Raw genomic sequence first — 19,813 nt, forward strand, 5'->3', positions numbered from 1 at the left:
CAAAACATTCATCGTAAACATATTTTTATTTTTTATATTTTGAAGAAATTAAATAATTCGAACAGAAATTAAATAATTACAAGTTATGATAAGTTTCTTTATTTTTATAATAATGATCTTAAAATTATATTAAAAACAATTTCCAATTAATAAACATTATAAAAGTTTTTCCAACGAAAATCATGCCAATTAAATTAACTGTTTTTCCTTTTAAAAGTTCACGAGTCATGACAATGACATAACATAATGTCTAGATTTATATACTTATTTTATTAAATACCGGTAAACTCAATCATGAATTGATGGTTATTGAGAACATGATCGAGTGGAATTCTGATTCATAAAACTAAACTATTCCTATTAAATTAATGGAGGATAAGTAAACCCGTGCAGAAAAGATTGTTGATTGTGTTTTGCAGTGAGAATAAAATAATGGGGTGAATCATGTTTTTCTATTCTCCACCCAATGAGGGAAGGGGTTTAGGTCTTCTCTACGTGAGAAACAAGATATGCTATTAGTTTATAATAATTAAGATGCTACCTTTGCTGATTATGAATTATGATCGGTGGTCCAACGCATCACCACCCATATAATATTGTATCCATTATGTCGACAAAATGTCTAGAGCAATAGCAAACCAATTAGGGATGAAAAAAAAGAAAATGGTACATATAAAATATCTACACACCAATAAGAAATGAGTTAATCACTTATATACTATCAGTATAAATTTTTTTTTACACTGACAACTAATTATATCTCTTAATAATGTCATGTCATTTGTCCATTTAATCAAGAGTTAATCAATTATACATTGTCAGTGTAAAGTTTTTTTTACACTGACAACTAATTATATCTTTTAATTATGTTATGTCACTGTTAAAAATAAATGTGTTTACAGTGACATGACACAATTAAAATATATAATTGGTTACCAGTGTAAAAAAACTTTACACTGACAGTGTATATGTGATTAACTCTTTAATCAAATAAAAATAAAATAAAATAATTTAAAAGATATGATTGATTGCTAGTGTAAAAAACTTTACACTGACCGTGTATAGATGATTAACTCATAAGAAATTCACATATATTTATAAAATTTGGAGATACACTCTAATGAAAAACAATTAGTACCTCACTACCTAGTCATGACCCATTGCCATCTCTAAATCCAATCCTCTTGACATCCATAATCATACCGATGAATCGCCACATATATAAATACTTTTTTACATTGTAATTTTTTTTGTTAGGCTGTTGATAGTAATGTAATATGTGAAAAAGTGATATTTTTGTGATATTAACACAAATATTTTGAATTGGATGATAAGGAGTTAAGGACTAATTTTAAAAAATATATTTTTTTAGAGCGATTGTATAATACATTGATTTAGAACTAGTGCAGGTATGATACTTATGTTGTTGAATAACTGGATGCAAAATGTTGCAAACAAAAGAGGAAGTACTAGAAAAAATTAAACCAACCACAACTACAGCCACCCAAAAACAAGGAAACGGAAAGACACCAAAATTAGTCAAAGAAATGTTCCATTCCATTGTTTCTTCTTTATACCATGAACTGTTATACTCAAACATTAATTTTGGATATATAACACATAAGAGAATGACTGAGTATTCTTATTTTTCTGGTTACATGGTAAATGACTTATTGTTTTATTCAAAAGATTTTTTTTCTTTTTTAATTTACAAGTTATCTCGAGAGGATAGTGGGTGAACTGAAATTATGTATTGGTTCTTAATCAGCTCCCAACTTGTTAGAGATTTGCATCTTGCAAGAGTAATTTCTCCATTTATTTGTTTCCTTAGGATCTTCATGTGTTTCACATTCTCTGTTCATAATTTTCATCTCCTTGTTGGGCCTTTTTTTCATTTTTTTTCTTCTCTTTTCCTTTCATGAAACACAGTGGGATTCTCTTATGGCATTGTCTCAAATCAGTGTGTGTGTCTTTGTTGCAAGCACATAGAGAGTGGCAACAAAGAGAAAGATTGTCCCTGGAAAGGGCAAGAGAATATCTGAAGAAGAATGGACCTGCTGAAACTTCTGATCAGGCCATTCAACTGATGGTGGTGGAGGAGGAGGAAATGTTGCACCATTTGGTTTTTTAACCCTGTGTTGTGGTAATGCAAAATGCACAATTAGTTGAATGTTAAGATTTTGTTTTGCAAATATGTGGTAACAAATTGAAGGGGAAGTGATACATACCTGTTGCTGTTGGGACAAAAAACAATGTCATATTCAAAAGCTTTGCAAATGAAAGTGCTGGTGGCATCATCAAATGCATAGCTATAAGCTTTTGGACAAGCCTGCTTGAAAAGGGTGGAATAATAGGAAGGTTGGCATGTGGTTGGGTTGGCAAATTCACCACTGCAGCAATACTGATCCGATCCAAATGCCTCACAAGCACTCTTACACCCAATTACACCACCTTGGTATCCATCTCCACCAACTACTTGAAGTTCTTTTGGACAACCTAAATTTTTTTTCATTTTATCAATGTCACAAGTACTTTAATCATTCAATCACATGCAATGGTTTTAAAACACATTCTAGTATCTTTACTGTATCTAACTGTAATAGAATCCTCTATTGGAGTAATAACATACAAGAACCAAACTAAATTTTATTATAACATTAAACTTTTGGTCCTCGTAGATAAGATTTAGTCTTGTTTTGATTCTTATATTTCATGTGACTTCATACCAACCCTATGGTATTATAACAACATGAATAAAATGAAAACAATTCTACTACATGAGTGACATGACCAAAAACATTTTTGAAGCTCTTACCTCTGTTGATGTCAGTGACACAACCTGTGGCATTACAAGTGCCAGTACCATATACACCTCTTGGTTGAACAAGCAGTGGCAGATTGTAGCCATCTACCATGCTAACATCATAGAAGTCTTGTTCATTGCCTTGGCCAAGTGTTATCTCAAAGAGTGAGGTAGGAGGAGCTGCACCATTCCCATCACATTCCAACCTTCCACCACAGTCACCAGTTTGGCACTTGCCAATTCCTGTTGCATCAAATGTGCAGCCAGTCCTAGCCCATATCCTTCCTGACCACCCTGGAACACTAGTTAGTTTCACCATTTGGCCTGAGTCCAGCCGGAATCCGGTTGCCGGAAGCGCCGGTGAGCCGGAACCGGAAAGTGTTCCTGGCCATATGGTATGGGGACAGTTGTTGGTTATGGTGAATATTGAAGAGAAAGAATAGGACAAGAAGGTAAACAGAATAGCAAGGAAACTGTGGAACTTGCAGGATGTCCCTATTGGCATTTTCAATGATTGTTATTGGTTGTGTTGTTGTGTCCTTAGAGGAATTGACGATGTGCCAGGAATGACCAATCCTCCCCATATTTGTATCAAGAATATGTGTGCTATGACTTTGTGAGATTCTTTGGCATTACAAAACCAAAATCCTAGGTTGCTTTGGTGAAATTCTCAGCCACAATTCCAGCTACATGGGTTTAGCATTTCTTTTATTGTGGATGGCCTAATTTAGAAGCTATTCTTTGCCTTTGCTGTTTCATTGGAAATTGAACAAATAAGGAAATAATATATCATCTATGTGATTTCTATGATCATGAATTTCCTTCAAAGAATGGTGTCAAAAACTGAGATTCGATCATTAGAAAGTTGTATAGGATGATCCCATAAAGAAGTGACCTAGGATTCCTCCTACATTGGCTAGGCAATACGAAAAGGGGAAACTTGTGTATGAAATTATGCATATTTTTCTACATCTAACCACAACGCTTGACTTCTGTGCAGTGACTTCAGAACATTAACATGTTAACAACTATTGACCTTCCATGGGAAGAAAAGAACAAACTTTTCAACAGTGAATTTGACCAAAAACTTGTTTAATTAAACACATGCTAAATTATTATCAATCTTTCAATGGGAACTGACAAGACAACCCTTAGGAGACTGACTCCACCCACCTGATTGGCTAAACTCACAATGAAAATATTACCTCATTTTTAATAAAATAAAAAAACAATTACAATTTTCTTAGCACATTTTTCTTTTCTATAGGAAATCAGGTTTCGTAATTAACAAGTTACTTTTTGAGAGACTTATATTGAAAGTATATACTTACCTTTTTTTCTTTCCTTTCATATTTGTTAGAGGAATTTCCTTTGTAGAATCATCATTCCCGATAGACTTTCCAAACGTAGTATACTGTTGAATGAAAAACAGACAAAATATTTGGCATTAAAAAAATAAAAAAAAATACACTATTTGGACAGTTACATGAAAATCAACTGTTTACGAATTTCAGATTTGGTCCACAATATACACAAGTATCAGGTCACGGTGTATTTCCACTAAAATCAATTGAATATGTACACAAAAAATATTTATTTCCCTTCAATACTTGGTCTTAAATAATTTTCAGCAATTATTCCTACAATTGCAACAATCGTATAGCATACACAAAAGGAGTAAAATTGGTCTAGCTTGGGATTCTTAATTTCTTATTCTAAAATATACTGTCGACTCGGCGTAATCCAATGGGCCGGTGGAAAAAAGCCAAAAAAAGCATCGAGCCTATTTGATACGTTTTCTTTCTAAATTAAGATAAAATTTTTATAAAATGACCTAATTTGATAAGCATCAATAATTTTTCTTCTTCTTATTTTTCTTTCTAAATTACATATATAATTAAAAAATAATGTAACAACTTAGTCTGATTTGATGAGACAATGAGTCAACAAAAACATGATTTGTGTGAAAGTTGGGTCAAGCCAATCCATTTTCACACTTTAACCTGTAGGGTTGGGTCAATTTGTTTTGATATCTTTATTCAAAATAATATGATTTAAAATGATTATTAGATAATTGAGTTTTTTAAACATGTTAACAAAAATTTGATTTCTTATCTATATGTATGAGAAAAGATTTTGTTGAAAGAGTCAAAACTTTATTCACTAATATTTATATCATATAAAATTAACATTTAATTATTCTTTGAAGATATCTTTAGTGAACACAACAAAGATCATATAGCATATTAATTATATATTTACCTAGAAAATTTGACTCTTTTGAGGGGAACAATAATAACCGATAATTAAAAAAAATCAATAGTTGATGTAATTAGTTTTAGATTTTGTTATGAATGTATTTAATTATTTTATAATTTTCAACTAGTTTTGAAACAACTTAATCCTCTAAAGTACATTCCCATCACTAATCCCTAAAACCTTTCTAGTTGGTGTATGAGGATTCTTGTATTCATGTATCGTGATCGAGTTCTCTTATGTTTCTTATTATATTTAGTAGAAATAATTGGCTTATAATTGGATTAACACAAACCTCTCAACCAAGCTACTCATTCTTGGCACGATCATTTTATTTTATTTTATTTTTTAAAATAAGAGGAGAAATAGTAGAAAAGACTAGGGTGATGGGAGGCAAAGAAATACTACTAAAAGTAGATAAATAGCAATAAATCAAGTTTGCTAAAAAGTAATACACAAAACATGAGTAGCTTTATTGAAAGGTTACGCGTAAAATCCAATCGCAAGACAAATTACAATATGAATGAATAAGATGATGATGTCGATGCTTAACAACTTGGGAAAATTTTGAAAGAATTGCTAAAAGTGATATAAACCAAGGCTCATTGACCCAATCGCGTCACTCCCCATAAGTTTTATAAAGCTTAGTTACACTTATAATCTACTTTCAGATCTGTCTATGTTTTGCTCTCCTCTATTTGCTATTAAATCTTCTGAGTAAGAGGGAGGCAGCACTACGCACATGGGTCTTAATGTTATAGCAAACAAAGGGTTAGGGTTAGAGGAATTCATCCATTTGACACAAACATTTATTTTTATTTTCTTTCATAGCTTTTAATTTGAAGGTCAATTTTGACTTATATATTTATTAACTTAAAGTATAACATATAATATTTTAAACAAGATAATAGTAATTAATGGACCTCGTGATCCACGACTTTTGTTGATATGAATACTTGTATATTCTATTTAAGGCACCTATAATCTTTTATTGATAATTATGAATATCATGAATTTTGAGTAATTTATATCATTTTTGAAATTGTGTTTGCACATAATATACATCATAGCATGACAATCAACTCGTTAACCACTATAGCACTTTTAGGATGGCTATGTAGGATTGATAATATTGATACAAAGATGAGCAGCTCGGTTGAGAGGCCTCACGTAAGATTCAATCACAAGACAATTTACATATTTAGCTTAATAACAACTATGTCAAAAGTTGGAAAACGAAAGCTATATTACAAACCTCTAGCTTCACAAATATCAGAATAAAAATCAACATCTGCCTATAAACAGATAAAAGATTAATTACATCTGCCTAGAACAACATATCACAAGTATAAAATTTAACAGATATCATTAACATGGCATTTCCAATCCTCGAAAATAAAAGAGGAGGAATATGCAAGTTTGAAAGATTGGTGTTGGTGCTGCTGCTAATAAGTATCCCTTGTAAGTTTCCCTTTTATTTGCCTCATTGTCACCTCACCATCTACAAAGCAAGTAATAAATCATATAATGCAAATCAACCACGATTTGAAAGTCAATTAATAATTAAGATTAGGCATCCCTACTTTTTCATTTTTCAACATTGTATACCTGTACAGTATCATAAATGTCCTTGCTCCTATTCTTTTGACAACCAGGACTGTTAGGATTACCTACTTAGTCTTTAAACTCTTTGTAGTACCATAGCTGTGGCTTCTCCAAACTTCAGCAAAGAAAGACTTGAGTAGAAGTCGCAATGCCTGCATTCATCCAAGAAAAAACGGCATTAACCAATGATTAATGTTAAAACACAGAAGAATTCTATATCATAAGATTCATTATTGCAACACAAATGTTTTGAAAGCTCCTTCCTAGCATATGCTTCAAAACCTGCACAAGTTACATTAACAGACAGCCAGATGTCAACCAAATACAAATCACAGAAAGAAAAGATATCAGAAAACGATTAAGATAAATGAAAATGTGAACTAGATCATCTCCCTTGAGCCTGTAACAGAAATAAGAAGAGTCAAGCTGCGAAACTGGAACCAATTCACCAGATAACATACCAACAACTTTCTCAGCCTACAGTAGTCAAGGTTAACAGTAGGACCCTAAATAGATTTATCAGCAGGGACAAAATAACTGTTTTCTGTTCATAGAACCATGGAATGCAAGCTCCTGGAAGCAGTAATAATAATGAATACATTAATAGGGCTGCTTTGTGATAATGGATACACTAAAACTTGACGGTTGGCTAAGAAAGGGTTATGGTTAAGTACATTGTACATATATGCATCACAAAGGTGGAAATCAAATTCAAGCAATGTAAAGGCCATAATACATTCTGTAGTCAGCCATTACAGTCAGCCTCTCACTACGTTTAGCAGAAAACTGAAGTCAATTCAAGTGTCATAAACATGTCGTGGGCAAAGACCCTGCTCAAATCCCCATTCAACAAGTCAAGTAACTTTAAAGGCTACATTACATTAATACTAGAAATATAAGGATTTCTTCCTACCGAAGATGGGGACACATCATGTCCACCAATAAATATCCATAATTGTTCAAGTTCTGTTATCGATATTCATCTGATAGAAAAAGTAAAAAAAAAAAAAAAAAAAACTTCAAAGGGACATGAGAAATGATAAAGAGTCTGTTCAGTTATATAATAATAATAGATATCTAGTTTGTATCCATGCCGTCTCCAACTTGGCTGCAGATAGGACTGACAGCAGAGAAAGATCTCTCGAAAGGAGAAGGATGGAATTGAGCATCCCGTCTACGCTTAAAACCACAGCCATCAGAGGGTGAAGTCTCGGCATCAAGCTTTCTGCGAACACCTCTCACCGCTTGTTCCTCTGCTGGAGTAAGGGGGAAAATTTGACCACTTGCTAGGCAAAGTGAGCTATGGTTATCATACAGAATTCTCTGGTTACAGTTTTTATCACAGATGTGAGTCAGCCCTGTTAGCTTGCAGCGATACATGTTCCCACAAACATGTTCATTTTCGCATTTCCAGTTGCATCTGTGACCGGGAATTGGACCATCTTGGCCTAAAATACTTGACAGATAAATAACATTTGAAGGAGCTGCAACCATAGATTTGCCATATACCTCCATTTCTTCAGTCCAAACAGAAACTTCTAAGATCCCAATCTAATACTCTCCAACTTCAAGGCCTTGCCTGAATTTTCTGCAGGGCCCATCACAACAATACACAATTCAGTCAAATTCAACAGAAACTGACTTGCTTGGCTCTAAAGATATGTAAGGACTTGCATCTTCTATAACCAATCAACCTTATCTCGTAAACTAGATTCCCTTAACCTTCCTTTTTTCCTTGTAAACAATAAACAAATTTCACACTCTGAAGTAACTACGCAGTCCCTTTCAGAGAAAGTTTCTAACATTTGTGCGATAAATAAGAAAACTACTTTCATCAATTAGGGTAGATCTCATTCCACTAATGCAACAGCCTATGAAAATAGGAAAACCATACACACAAACTTGACATGCTTTTGACAAGCATGGCCAAAAATGGAATTTAGCAGTTAAAAAAAGGAGCAAATTTGAAGGTATCTTATAAAAATTCCAATTCACAAAGGAAAAACAAATTACATATATTTAAAATCTTTCTGGGGCAATAAGACAAACCAGATTTGTAATAAGGCCAACCAAATGTCCCCATGTGGCAGATCTAATCCAAGGTCAATTAAGATTCCAAAAACAACATAAAACATGACAATTAACACAAACACCGTGAAAATTTAACAAGCCATCCACATTTAAACGTCTCATAACCCCTGATAGGAATGAATATGTTCATGATAGAGCTAAGAAACTAAAGGAGTGAGCATATATATATGCAGATACATCATTTTCAAGCACATAAAACCACCCCATCAACAATAGATTCCTATCACGTACAAATTCCACCCCCACCATTTTAGATTTAAAAAACCTGAATAGTAATCAATTAATTATTCTCATCAACTACATGAATTAAAAAAAACCGTTTTTACGGAAACTTGGTTAAATACAAAGAAGATGAGAAGTGGGCCCAACCCCAGATGAGAAAAGGAAGGAAAATGAACTTACAAGCTCCTCAACAAAGTACGTTGGCAGGAATTCTTCCTCAGTACCTACAAAAATGATGAAAGAGAAAGCAAAGAAAGAAAAACAAAAAATCAAAATAAAATATCTCTCTCTCTGCAGCACCTAAGCAAAGCTAGAAAAAAAATAAAATAAGCAAGGAAGAAGCACATTGGGTTTGGGTATTTATAGAAACCAGGCACTGGTCACTGTGCACTTGTGGGACACACACCAACGTAGGACAAAACTAACTACCGGAAATGCGCGTTAAATTTCGGGCAAATTGTGACCCAAATGCAAGCATGTCACAATCGGGTCGGGTCTTGTCAGGTGGCAACATCGCCTTCAAATTTGGATTAAGTATCGGATCTAAGTCTAACGTTCTTTATCATCCCACCAATTATATTTCTATACAAAATATTTAATCAAAACCCAATAAATAATACATGTGACCCATATGCATCATTGAATATTTGTAGATTAATAATTTTGTCAGCTTGTAATAGATTTTTTTTAAAATTGTATTATTATTTAATAAGTTTCCATTAATTAACTAGAAATTATTTATTGTATTATTTTTAAAATAGTTATTATAAAATCTAATGTTAATGTTAATATTATATATATATATATATGTATATATATATTAATCACTGTGTAAATTTTTTATAAGCTAACATTAACATAAATTATTTATCATAAATTTAAAATATAATTCATATATTTATATATATGTATATATAATTTATTATAAATTTTAATTATATAAATAAATCATTAACCTATGCATTCTAGTTATATGTAATTTTGATTTCCAATTTGTTTCCAATTAATTAAGTTTTCTATTTTTAAATTAAACAAAAGTATTTTGAAAATTAAAATAACACAATCTGAAACAAAGGTAAAAAAAAAAAAAAAAAAATCAAATCGCTTTTTGGAGTTTACGCACGTGGCCCGCAACGGTTATTTTCCGGTGTCGTGTTTCAAATGCACAACTCACTGAGTCACTCCACATTTTCCAAACGAAGCGTATTATAAGGAGAGATAAACAAGGTAATATCTCCAACACTTTCTTGTCGTATTACAACGCAACACGTGTAAGCACGTGCACTATTCTCGCCGTACACAGTACACTAGTACATGCGAACGCGCCACTGGGCCACACCTGGTCCACGCCGTACTATTGGGCTTCACGGACTCAAAGCCCATATAACAAACCGACCCGTCTATCTCAATCGGATCTTTCTTCTAGGGTTTCAGTTTCTTCCTTGAAACAACGGATTTTGTTCGGAGAATTTGGATCTTCGGTTTCAGTGAGGGCGAAGGATCATGGTGGGGTTCAGAAACAGATACATGGTGATGGAGGTTTTCTTGAACCCTAATAGAGACCCTGTGAAGGACGATTCTGTCATAATTACACAGTTTAATGTCTCCAAAGCTATAAGAGACAGCATTTTGGTGAATTTTGGGGAGTGTGGTTTGGCTTCTTCATTGGGATCATTCCAGGGTAGGTAGTAACATGTTTAATTTCATAATGTTTTTGTAAATTCTAATGCAATTTTTCTTATTATTTGATAATATTAACATTTTGTGTATCTATGTGTGTGTGTGTGTGCGTGCAGTTAAGTATGTGAATCCAATCACTAATGTTTGTATCATTAGGGCTTCAAGAGAGGATTATCAGAAAGTATGGTCTGCCATTACATTGCTCACAAATATTGGAAACTGCCCGGTGATGTTTAACTTGTTGGATTTGTCTGGTAAGTGAAATTTCAATTCTGTTTTATTGGTTCTTCCTTTAGTTTATATAATTACTATTTTTTTGAATTCCTTTGGAAAAATATTGGAATTGAAGAACATGAAAAGGAGTGTGTTAGATAATATATTGGGAAAAGAAAATTGATAGGTTCTGTCTGGTAATTTTGCATTTGTTGTTGTTATTCAGTTCGATCCTTGGATCCATGTGTACTAAAAAACAACTTGTTGGGAGATCAACCCTTCAGGAATTAGTCATGTGTTTACTAAAAAAATTATATTGGTCCAGAGTTCGATTTAGTATTTGGGATCGCCAAATCCTGTTATTCAGGACACTACTTTCGTCAGAAAACCTATGTTTATTATGCTGTCACTGAGTTTATCATTCAAGTGCAATAGAATGCCTTCATGTTTTGTAACTAGTAAGTTGGCGTTGGCCCCACCTTGCTATGGATTTATCATTATTATGAAGAAGATTATTATCGAGTAGCATAATAAAAAAACCACCAAATGAAAGTCAACTTATCAGGGTACCAATTGAGTCTGTAATAGTGAAAACAAGACATATGCCTTACAAGACTATAGAAAGGAAATTTAGATTTTGGATATGAGGATTCCTATAAAGAGGTGAGTGAAGCTATTGGAGGCAAATTGGTTCACAAGAATTTGATATATGCAATGGTTGGCATGACATGGACTGTATTTTGTAGTAATATGCAGTTATTGATTAGTTGTGCATTGCTTTTCTTTAATCATTGATGAATGACTATCATTTTGTATATTGATTTGATTTATAAAACATTATGTTTAGTATATGAATGAAACTCCAAAAATCTTTTTGATTTTGTTGATCATTTTGATTGCATCTAGCTATTGCCCATAAATGCATGATTTCCATCTATTCTTTCACTTGAAGATTTGATGTTGAACATACACATCCTGATATGAAATGTTACCTTTTGGTTCAGGAAGTATAAGGGCTTGTAAAAATGCTGCCTTGAAGTGTGAGGAATCAAAATTTGAGCAGTACAAACTCATTATTGGTGATCGATTCTCTGCTGATCATACTCAGCGCATGAATACCTATCTTGATAGGATCAAAGTTTTGGAGCACTGAATATTTTGCCTCCAAGGATTGTCTCATTGAGATTTCTCAGTTTTTTGCAATTAGTCTGTGTTCAATCTGAAGTTGCCTACAATTATAGGTTAAATTTAATATCTGTAATCATAATAGACGTGATAGCTATGCAAGTTCAGTGCACCCTCTTTTCACAGAAGATGGAGTCTTCTGTTTACATTGTGGTCTTACCAATTTTTCTGAACTTTAGCTGTGATAATACCTAGTGTATGGTATAAACTATAGAGTTACTACAGCTTTCAACCGTTAGAGAAGAGGCTTGTGAAAATGTGTAAATTTGCGCCTTTGTTTGGTTATATTATTACAAATTCATTGTAAATTATCAGACTATTTCTAAATTATAGTTGATATAATTACTGAGGGAAGCTTGTTTTTTTGGCCTGCATCTAGTTTTTACCATTCTTTCACTTCATTCTTTCAAAATGCATCATTGTAAACTGAGCGTTCTATTGTCAAAGCATTCAATGAGTCATGATCTCTTAAAATTGCGACTGTACCCTCTTGATAACCTCAACACAACTCATTTGAAATATTAGGGTCGATTCTTTAATTGTCTCACTTGGTTGTACTAGGTTGGTTTCTTTAATTGTGTCGGATCTTTAAAGGTATAGTTCACAAACTCAGCATGATTCACTTGATCGTACTAGAATCAGGTTTTTAGTCGTATCATTCCACTTTCTTTTTTTTGGTGTTGGTATCATTCCACTTTCAATGCTTAGTTGTGTTTCAATACAATTAATTAAAGCTTGAATCTTTAACATGTTCAAGATTTGCAAATTAGCTTCCAATAGAAACAAATAATTTAATAACATTTGAATTGAGTTGCAAAGCTCAAGTTACGATTGAAGAAAGAACTACTTTCATTAGCGACATTATGCAAAAAACAAGTTTCAATTTGGAATATAATTGGTACCGATTTACAGGGAAACTGAATCTGAAAGCTCTCATTTAAACAAAACAAAAAAAAAATGCTGAAATCTGACCCGTACACATAACTGACATCTTAGAGTTTCTAATATAGAACTGATTCGTAAAGCAGTTATTTTTCTACACATAACTGCCCCTAACTCTCAGTTCGTATCATTTTCCTTCTTTGAAGTATTGTAAAGTGAAATACAACTACATATTTCATCCCACAAACATCATAATAATAACACTATTAATTCACCAATAAATTGCTAGCATGTATAGGCTATTTAGCATACACTCCCTTTATCTCTTTATTATTAAACGTGACATCAAACTCAACACAGTTTTTTTCATGTAGAAGACGGATGATGCACTTGCGATCTCTTTTTTATTTCCCCCTAAACATAGTACCTGCAGAGCATAAAAAAGGCTTATGTATTTTTTTCTCATCATTTTCTCCTTTCCCAACCTTTCCCTCTCTATTTTCTTCACGTCTCTTTCTTTCTCTTCTCTACTCTATTTAGCTCAACATAATATACAACACACACAATTTCGCTTCAAACTCATTGATTTGATTGCGATTGCATTCACTTTTGTAAACCAGTCATACATCAACGGGACAAATGAAGTCTTGACAATAGACACTGCAATGAGAAAAGGGGAGGGGAATATAAACCAAAAACACAAACCCTGACCAAAATAGTTACAGTTATTTCATGTCTAATAAATTCCCATTTAATTCTTCGTGTAAGAAATGTTACATTTAAAACTACATACAACATACAAGAGTATTCAAGACATTACATTAAGAGGAAAATATTAATTACATATCAATCATGCACGACGTTTACTCAAACGCCATGAATTTGGCTTGTGATGTCCATCACAAAGTGGTTCTATTATATATGCTCTTGACACTTTCGATTGCTCATCTTTGTAGGACATGCCACTTTGAAGAATCTTGGAGCCAATTCAACGAGCCATTTATTCCTTAGTTGTCATCACAAGCTCATGGTTATTGACCCACTCTGGATGTCCCTGAAACAAAACTGAACTCGGATATATACAGGTTTCATGAGGGTCCTTTCTAGCTGCATGGAAAAAGAATCATGCAGTGATAGCTTCCCTGACTTTGGTTATGTTTTTACCAGCATTTGCAACATCTAATTTGTACTTGAATATCGGTACAGACGATTTAGAAAGCAATTTAATATAACTAAGTAATAATGCAAGGGCTATGGTCAACATAATAACTTCAACCATGACAAAAGGAAACCCAAAGTCAACATAATAATTTGTGCATAATAAATGTATCAAACCAAAAAATAAAAACAAAAACAATCAAACATAGAACAGAGGAAAAAAACGAAATCAAAGCAAATAAAGTATTTAGAAGACTAGATAGGTAAGTATCTTTCTTGTCCATGATGGTCAGAAGCTGTTTCCTGACATCTTGTGCTCTTCTCAAAAATCGGGATTGAATGAAGTTTCGGAAACGCCATGGCCCAGAAAATTTATTAGCTTTCCAAGACTCGTAAACAGCTACTGTGCATAATAAATGTATCAAACCAAAAAATAAAAACAAAAACAATCAAACATGATTTTAAAAGCTGCCCCATGGCAGAAATAATTGTTTGGGGGTGACGGTGGATCCATAAAATCAAAGGACAGTTTATCATTTATCCCCACAGCTTTCGTATTAAGAGTACCAAATTTATCCTTTGAATCTCTGTAGTTGTAGTTGAAAATCCAGCATCTGGACGTCATTCTCCTTCAGTTTTGCAGCGAATTCCTCGACATTCTCAGAGTTATGGCCCAGCTCAGCTCAGTGATGAACTCTGCAAGGACCTTGTTGCCAGTGCACACCTTGGACACCAATTTAAGAAATATTTATCGAAATAACAATTTTTCCAACTAACATTTTATACTGTTCAAATTTTAGAACGAGCCGTTCCAGATTAAAAAAGAACACATGACGAATGGATCAGAACGGGCCATTCTGGAATCAGAACGGGCCGTTCTGGAACGTGAACAACAAAAAGTGCTAGTTGGGGAAATAAATTTACACGGTTGCTATTTGAGTAAATATTTTTTAAAATAGTATTATTTCAGTAAAAAACTCCACCAAGGACACCTTGAATCAATCATCAGAATTATCTATTAAAATCCTAATTAAAAAAAAATATTAATAAAATATGATCAAGTTTCGGTCAGACACACACCGAAACACACATTCATAATAGAAAATAGAAAGTAAAAATTGAATAGAGAAAAGCTTTAACTTGTATATTACACATAACTATTCCCCCTTTTATTAATGAGTAGTAATACAAACATGTATTTATAGAGTATATTGACAGATGATACAAATATAAAATACTAACATGTTAAGGTACACAGATGATACTTAAAGACTATACCTTATATCATTAGATTATACTATCAAATTATATCATCAGACGATGCCATCAGATAATACATGCATAAACTAAACCTTTATACTATATATACAAGTATTATATATAACGATACATGGAGATTATACATTTAAATTACTATAATTAATAGTTCTAATTCCAAACAAGTTGTTAGGGGTGAGCAGCATCCCCATACCGACCCGTTACCGAAAGAACCAAAAAAATAAAAAGAAAAATGGGTGGGTTCAAACGATTTTTTGGTTTAAACGGGTTAAAAAAAATGGATTAAAATGGGTAATTTTGGTCGGGCTCGGTTTGAGTTTTTTGACTCATAAAAAACCAAACCCGACCGTGCAAACATAAAAGCCCAACGAAATTTCAAGCCCAAAATAATATGAATTGAGACCCAGTCCAAACTTAGTAACTTATTAACCTAATAACCTTTTCTTAATTCATTTGTTCTGAATCTGAAACCCTAGCGATGCACCGCTTTCCTTCCATCCCGAGAGCTCGAGAGTTTCGCTCTACTTCGTTTCACAGAATCGTTATCCTTCAATGGTTTAGTGAGTCCATGCGATTTCAAATTGCTTCACCGATAAGATGTAGCAAGTCGTGACCCCGTCTTAGTATCTCACTCAAAAACGAAAAGGTATTTTTTATTGAGCAAGAACATGTTTGATTGTTTGTTTCTAACTTTGTATCTTTAAATAATTTCACTTTTGATGTTGAATCGTGTTTCTGATTTATTTAATTTGAATGTTATTAGGTCGGGTAGAGCCATACCTTTTGAGAATAACACTACATTACGGTAAGTCGGTAATAGTTGAGGTGGCGAGAATCATGAAACATGATTAGAACCTTTTGAGCTTTTTTTATTTTTGGTTTTTGATAATGAGTTTTGAAGCTAATCATATGTTTTTTGTCTTTTCTGCATAGACACAGAGGATAAGGAAGTGCTAATTCAATGAAACAGTCTCATAAACGAGCTATTAAAAAGTTAAGAAGAAAAGGTAATTATTTTTAGCATTTCATAAATTTAACTTTAAAAGAATATTTAATTATATTATCATTTTTTTTGTATATAGTGATTTTATATTTTGTGATCTAGCCTGTAGTGCAGTTATACTTGTTAACTATTTTGTGATTTAACTTATAGCATAATGTTCCCTTATTTTGCATGCTTAATTGTTATTTCATTTGATAGGACTATGATCCTTTGTTCTGCATGTTCTACTATTATTTCAGTTTTACTTATGTGTAGATGTTATTTTTTTTATATGTATATTGTCTAATAAGTTTAATCATTCCCTACTTCTCATGGAGTCTTTTTCATAAATTAATTTGATAAAAGTCATACGATTTTAACAGTAAATAAATAATTCACTATAACAATTTAATAAAAAAAATTATAGTTGGAAGTTATTGACCAAGACTTCTTCATTAAATTAGTGATGGAGCAGCCTTGTCAGAACCTGCCAGCTACGACTAATAATCTAATTCAAGCTACTGCTGAAACTAATAATCCCCCTCAAGCTCATACTGCAGCTCCAACCGAAGTTGCAGGACTTAACTCAAATCCTCTTCCATCAAAATCTAAGAAGAGGAAACCCAATGCTAATGGCCCACGCAAGACATCAATTGTGTGGGAACACTTTATAGTATTGCCTGAAACTGAAGTTAAAGAGCCCACATCAGCTTGTAAATACTGTAACCACAGGTATTTATGTGATCCCAAAATATATGGCACATCTAATATGCTCCACCATTTTACAAAATGTCAAAAATATGTTGGGTCCCTTTGTCACGATCCTAGTCAAACAGTGCTTACCTTTGACCTTGGAAAGAGTGGGGAAAAATCTAATTTAGTACCAGCTAGCCATAGGTTTAATGTTGAGGCTTGTAGGAAAGCTTTAGCTACCTTTGTCATTGTAGATGAACAACCATTTAAGGTAGTTGAAGGAGAAGGTTTTAAATATCTTTGCAAACAATTACAACCCCAATTTACTGTTGTTTCAAGGCATACAGTGGCTCGAGATTGCTTTCAACTATATTTAGATGAAAAATTAAGGTTGAAGGCATTCTTTAAGTCTAATTGTAGTAGGGTTGCTTTGACTAGTGATTGTTGGACCTCTATTCAAAATCTAAATTATTTAGCTCTCACTGCCCATTTTATAGATAATGAGTAGAAATACAAATAGAGAATCATAAGTTTCTCTTTAGTGGCAAACCATAAAGGGGAGACCATAGGAAAACAGATTGAGGAGGCCTTAAAGGAATGGGGTCTAAGAAATATATGCACAATCACACTTGATAATGCAACTGCAAATGATGTGGCTATTTCTTACTTGAAGTAAAGGTTTAAAAACATGGGTGGGTTAGTTCTTGATGGAGAGTTTTTCCACCTGCGATGTTGTGCTCACATTTTGAACTTAGTAGTAAATGATGGCTTAAGAGAGTTGATAGATTCAATTGCTAGCATCCACAATGCAGTAAGGTTTGTGAGGTCTTCGCCTCAAAGGCAAGCCAAGTTTAAAGAATGCATTGATTTTGCTGGTATTTCATCTCGTAATCTAGTTTGCCTTGATGTTTCGACGAGATGGAATTCTACTTACATCATGTTAGAAGTAGCAGAAAAATTTCAGCTTACCTTTGAAAAGCTTGAGTTTGAGGACTCAAGTTATTTGGACTATTTTGGACTCGCTGGACCTCCTACTGCTGAACATTGGGATAAAGCAAGAGATTTTGTTAAATTTCTTAAAATATTTTATGAGGCCACCAAAACTTTTTCATCATCTTTACATGTGACCATACACATAACATTCCATCAATTAGCAACAATATCTTGTGAGATTGAAAAGGCTTGTATGGAGAATAATTATGATTTTTGAACTAGAGGATGGGAAATGAGAAGAAAATATAACAAGTATTGGGGCAATGCATTGAATACTAATCAATTGTTGTATTTTGGTGTCATCTTGGACCCTCGATATAAGTTTAAGTATGTGGAATGGTCCTTTAATGACATGTATAAGTATGACCATCAGTTTGCAAATAACCTCTCTACTTTTGTCAAACAAAATCTAACAAGGATGTATAATTGGTATGTTGCTGCCCATGAGCAACATCATAAACAAACACAGTCAGGTGCTGAACAATTTGGTAATTGTTCAACTGGAGGAATAACAAATCCTATTGAAATTCCTTGTCATATGGCTAGGAAATATGCCTTTAAGGCACATTTGAAAGAAAAAAGCTATCTTGACCAAAAAAATGAGCTTGAGACTTATTTGGCTGAGGCAAATGTTGATGCTGATGATAATTTTGAGTTACTTTTATGGTGGAAGCAAAGTTCATCTCGCCTCCCAATATTGTCAAATATGGAAAAAGGTGTTTTTGCCACCCCTGTGTCAACAGTGGCATCTGAAAGCGTATTCAACACTGGTGGAAGAGTGTTAGATACCTTTAGAAGCTCCCTCAACCCAGAAATGGATCAGGCATTAATCTGCTGCCAAAATTGGTTGAGACCTTGTTTGTTGCAATTTAGAGAGGTTAATCTAGTTGAAGAATTAGAAAGCTCTGAAAATATTGTAATAGGTAACATTTATTCTTTTCCCACTATCATTTATAATATTTTTATTTTATTATTTGTTGTCATGTTCCTAAGAATTTCAAAAAGGAACTACTAGATCCCAAGGAGCTGGAGTTGTAGCATCAAGGGTTGGTATTGAAGATGGTGGAGTTGGATCATCATCTCAATCACAACCGGTGATTACTAGCTGAAAGTATATTCATTTATTTATTTTGTTATTTTCTTGCTTTTTTATTTTAGTTAAATATTTACTTACGTACTTGTTTGTTATTTTGTTTTTTTATATAGGTCCCTTGGCATTATTTTTTGCTTATTTTGGTCTGTATCCACTAAAGATATATGGAGTCATTACTGGTTTTTTGGTATAACAGTATTACTCAATTACATTTTTTTGGTAAGAAATTTTTTATTCTTTCATTTTCAAGATATGTACCATATTATATAATGACAACTTAATGTGTTAGCATATAATTGGCAGAGAATCATCATTTGGGTGGTATCATTGCACTTCTCAGAATGCATAATAGATCCTTCTAAATTGCTTATCTCAATTTGGTTAGTTTTCAAAAGTGTTTCCTTACTAATTTATCACATTACTATATTGTTGTCTATTTATTAAATTTTTTTATTGAATTTTTTCTTGACCATTATCCTTTTGACATGTAGGAAACATGTCTTGCCAATTTGCATGATTACAACATTCTTGGATCTTATTAAGCTTTGTGTTTTCCCTGTCCCATTGGTTTACTATTCTGTTTGTACATGTCTTGCCAATTTGCATGATTACAACATTCTTGGATCTTATTAAGCTTTGTGCTTTTCCCTGTCCCATTGGTTTACTATTCTGGTATCAA

The 19,813-nt window shown here is 33.0% G+C and overlaps 3 protein-coding genes, 1 long non-coding RNA gene and 1 pseudogene across 6 annotated transcripts; 3 read left to right on the forward strand and 2 right to left on the reverse strand.

The window, feature by feature from the left end:
• Nucleotides 1-1,621: 1,621 nt before the first annotated feature.
• On the reverse strand, nucleotides 1,622-9,299 carry LOC109795062 (Pathogenesis-related thaumatin superfamily protein). Of its 3 annotated transcripts, XM_083063753.1 has the most exons (7): nucleotides 9,158-9,219; nucleotides 8,174-8,252; nucleotides 6,668-6,816; nucleotides 4,135-6,560; nucleotides 2,816-3,553; nucleotides 2,229-2,496; nucleotides 1,622-2,133 (listed from the first exon to the last, which is right to left on the reverse strand). In XM_083063753.1, the coding sequence occupies exons 5-7, from the start codon at nucleotides 3,306-3,308 to the stop codon at nucleotides 1,953-1,955; spliced, it is 942 nt and encodes a 313-aa protein (XP_082919879.1). In that variant the 5' UTR covers nucleotides 3,309-3,553; nucleotides 4,135-6,560; nucleotides 6,668-6,816; nucleotides 8,174-8,252; nucleotides 9,158-9,219; the 3' UTR covers nucleotides 1,622-1,952. The 3 variants fall into 3 exon arrangements, with proteins under 3 accessions (XP_082919879.1, XP_082919880.1, XP_020210061.1); XM_083063754.1 differs by lacking the exon at nucleotides 8,174-8,252 and having other exon boundaries at nucleotides 9,158-9,299; XM_020354472.3 differs by lacking the exons at nucleotides 4,135-6,560; nucleotides 6,668-6,816; nucleotides 8,174-8,252; nucleotides 9,158-9,219 and having other exon boundaries at nucleotides 2,816-4,070.
• Nucleotides 7,467-8,179, reverse strand: LOC109795094 (uncharacterized). The gene has a single exon (XM_083063755.1). The coding sequence runs from the start codon at nucleotides 8,177-8,179 to the stop codon at nucleotides 7,742-7,744; it is 438 nt and encodes a 145-aa protein (XP_082919881.1). The 3' UTR covers nucleotides 7,467-7,741.
• A 1,016-nt stretch (nucleotides 9,300-10,315) lies between the features above and the next one.
• Nucleotides 10,316-12,429, forward strand: EMB1687 (ribonuclease P family protein / Rpp14 family protein). The gene is made up of 3 exons (XM_020353104.3): nucleotides 10,316-10,658; nucleotides 10,774-10,911; nucleotides 11,875-12,429. Exons 1-3 carry the CDS (start codon nucleotides 10,481-10,483, stop codon nucleotides 12,021-12,023), a joined length of 465 nt encoding a protein of 154 aa, XP_020208693.1. The 5' UTR covers nucleotides 10,316-10,480; the 3' UTR covers nucleotides 12,024-12,429.
• Nucleotides 12,430-15,586: 3,157 nt separating this feature from the next.
• LOC145951766 (uncharacterized) lies at nucleotides 15,587-19,813 on the forward strand. Its single transcript, XR_014429682.1, has 7 exons — nucleotides 15,587-16,019; nucleotides 16,137-16,178; nucleotides 16,307-16,380; nucleotides 19,035-19,152; nucleotides 19,248-19,353; nucleotides 19,438-19,514; nucleotides 19,626-19,813. It is a non-coding gene; the product is annotated as an uncharacterized LOC145951766 (long non-coding RNA).
• On the forward strand, nucleotides 16,458-19,029 carry LOC145951682 (zinc finger BED domain-containing protein RICESLEEPER 2-like; annotated as a pseudogene).

The sequence above is a fragment of the Cajanus cajan genome, chromosome 9, assembly GCF_000230855.2.
Source record: "Cajanus cajan strain Asha chromosome 9, NIPB_CcT2T_4, whole genome shotgun sequence".
In the NCBI taxonomy this organism is placed as follows: Eukaryota; Viridiplantae; Streptophyta; class Magnoliopsida; order Fabales; family Fabaceae; genus Cajanus; species Cajanus cajan.

Bases quoted from the DNA above. Each gene is read 5' to 3' on its own strand.
- LOC109795062 (XM_083063754.1), bottom strand. From the start codon at position 3,308: ATGCCAATAGGGACATCCTGCAAGTTCCACAGTTTCCTTGCTATTCTG. The intron at 2,497-2,815 runs GTAAGAGCTTCA...AAAAAAATTTAG, and splicing joins TGTCACTGACATCAACAGAG to GTTGTCCAAAAGAACTTCAA. The intron at 2,134-2,228 runs GTATGTATCACT...ACCACAACACAG, and splicing joins TTTTGTCCCAACAGCAACAG to GGTTAAAAAACCAAATGGTG.
- EMB1687 (XM_020353104.3), top strand. From the start codon at position 10,481: ATGGTGGGGTTCAGAAACAGATACATGGTGATGGAGGTTTTCTTGAAC. The intron at 10,659-10,773 runs GTAGGTAGTAAC...GTGTGCGTGCAG, and splicing joins TTCATTGGGATCATTCCAGG to TTAAGTATGTGAATCCAATC. The intron at 10,912-11,874 runs GTAAGTGAAATT...CTTTTGGTTCAG, and splicing joins TAACTTGTTGGATTTGTCTG to GAAGTATAAGGGCTTGTAAA.
- LOC109795094 (XM_083063755.1), bottom strand. From the start codon at position 8,179: ATGGAGGTATATGGCAAATCTATGGTTGCAGCTCCTTCAAATGTTATT.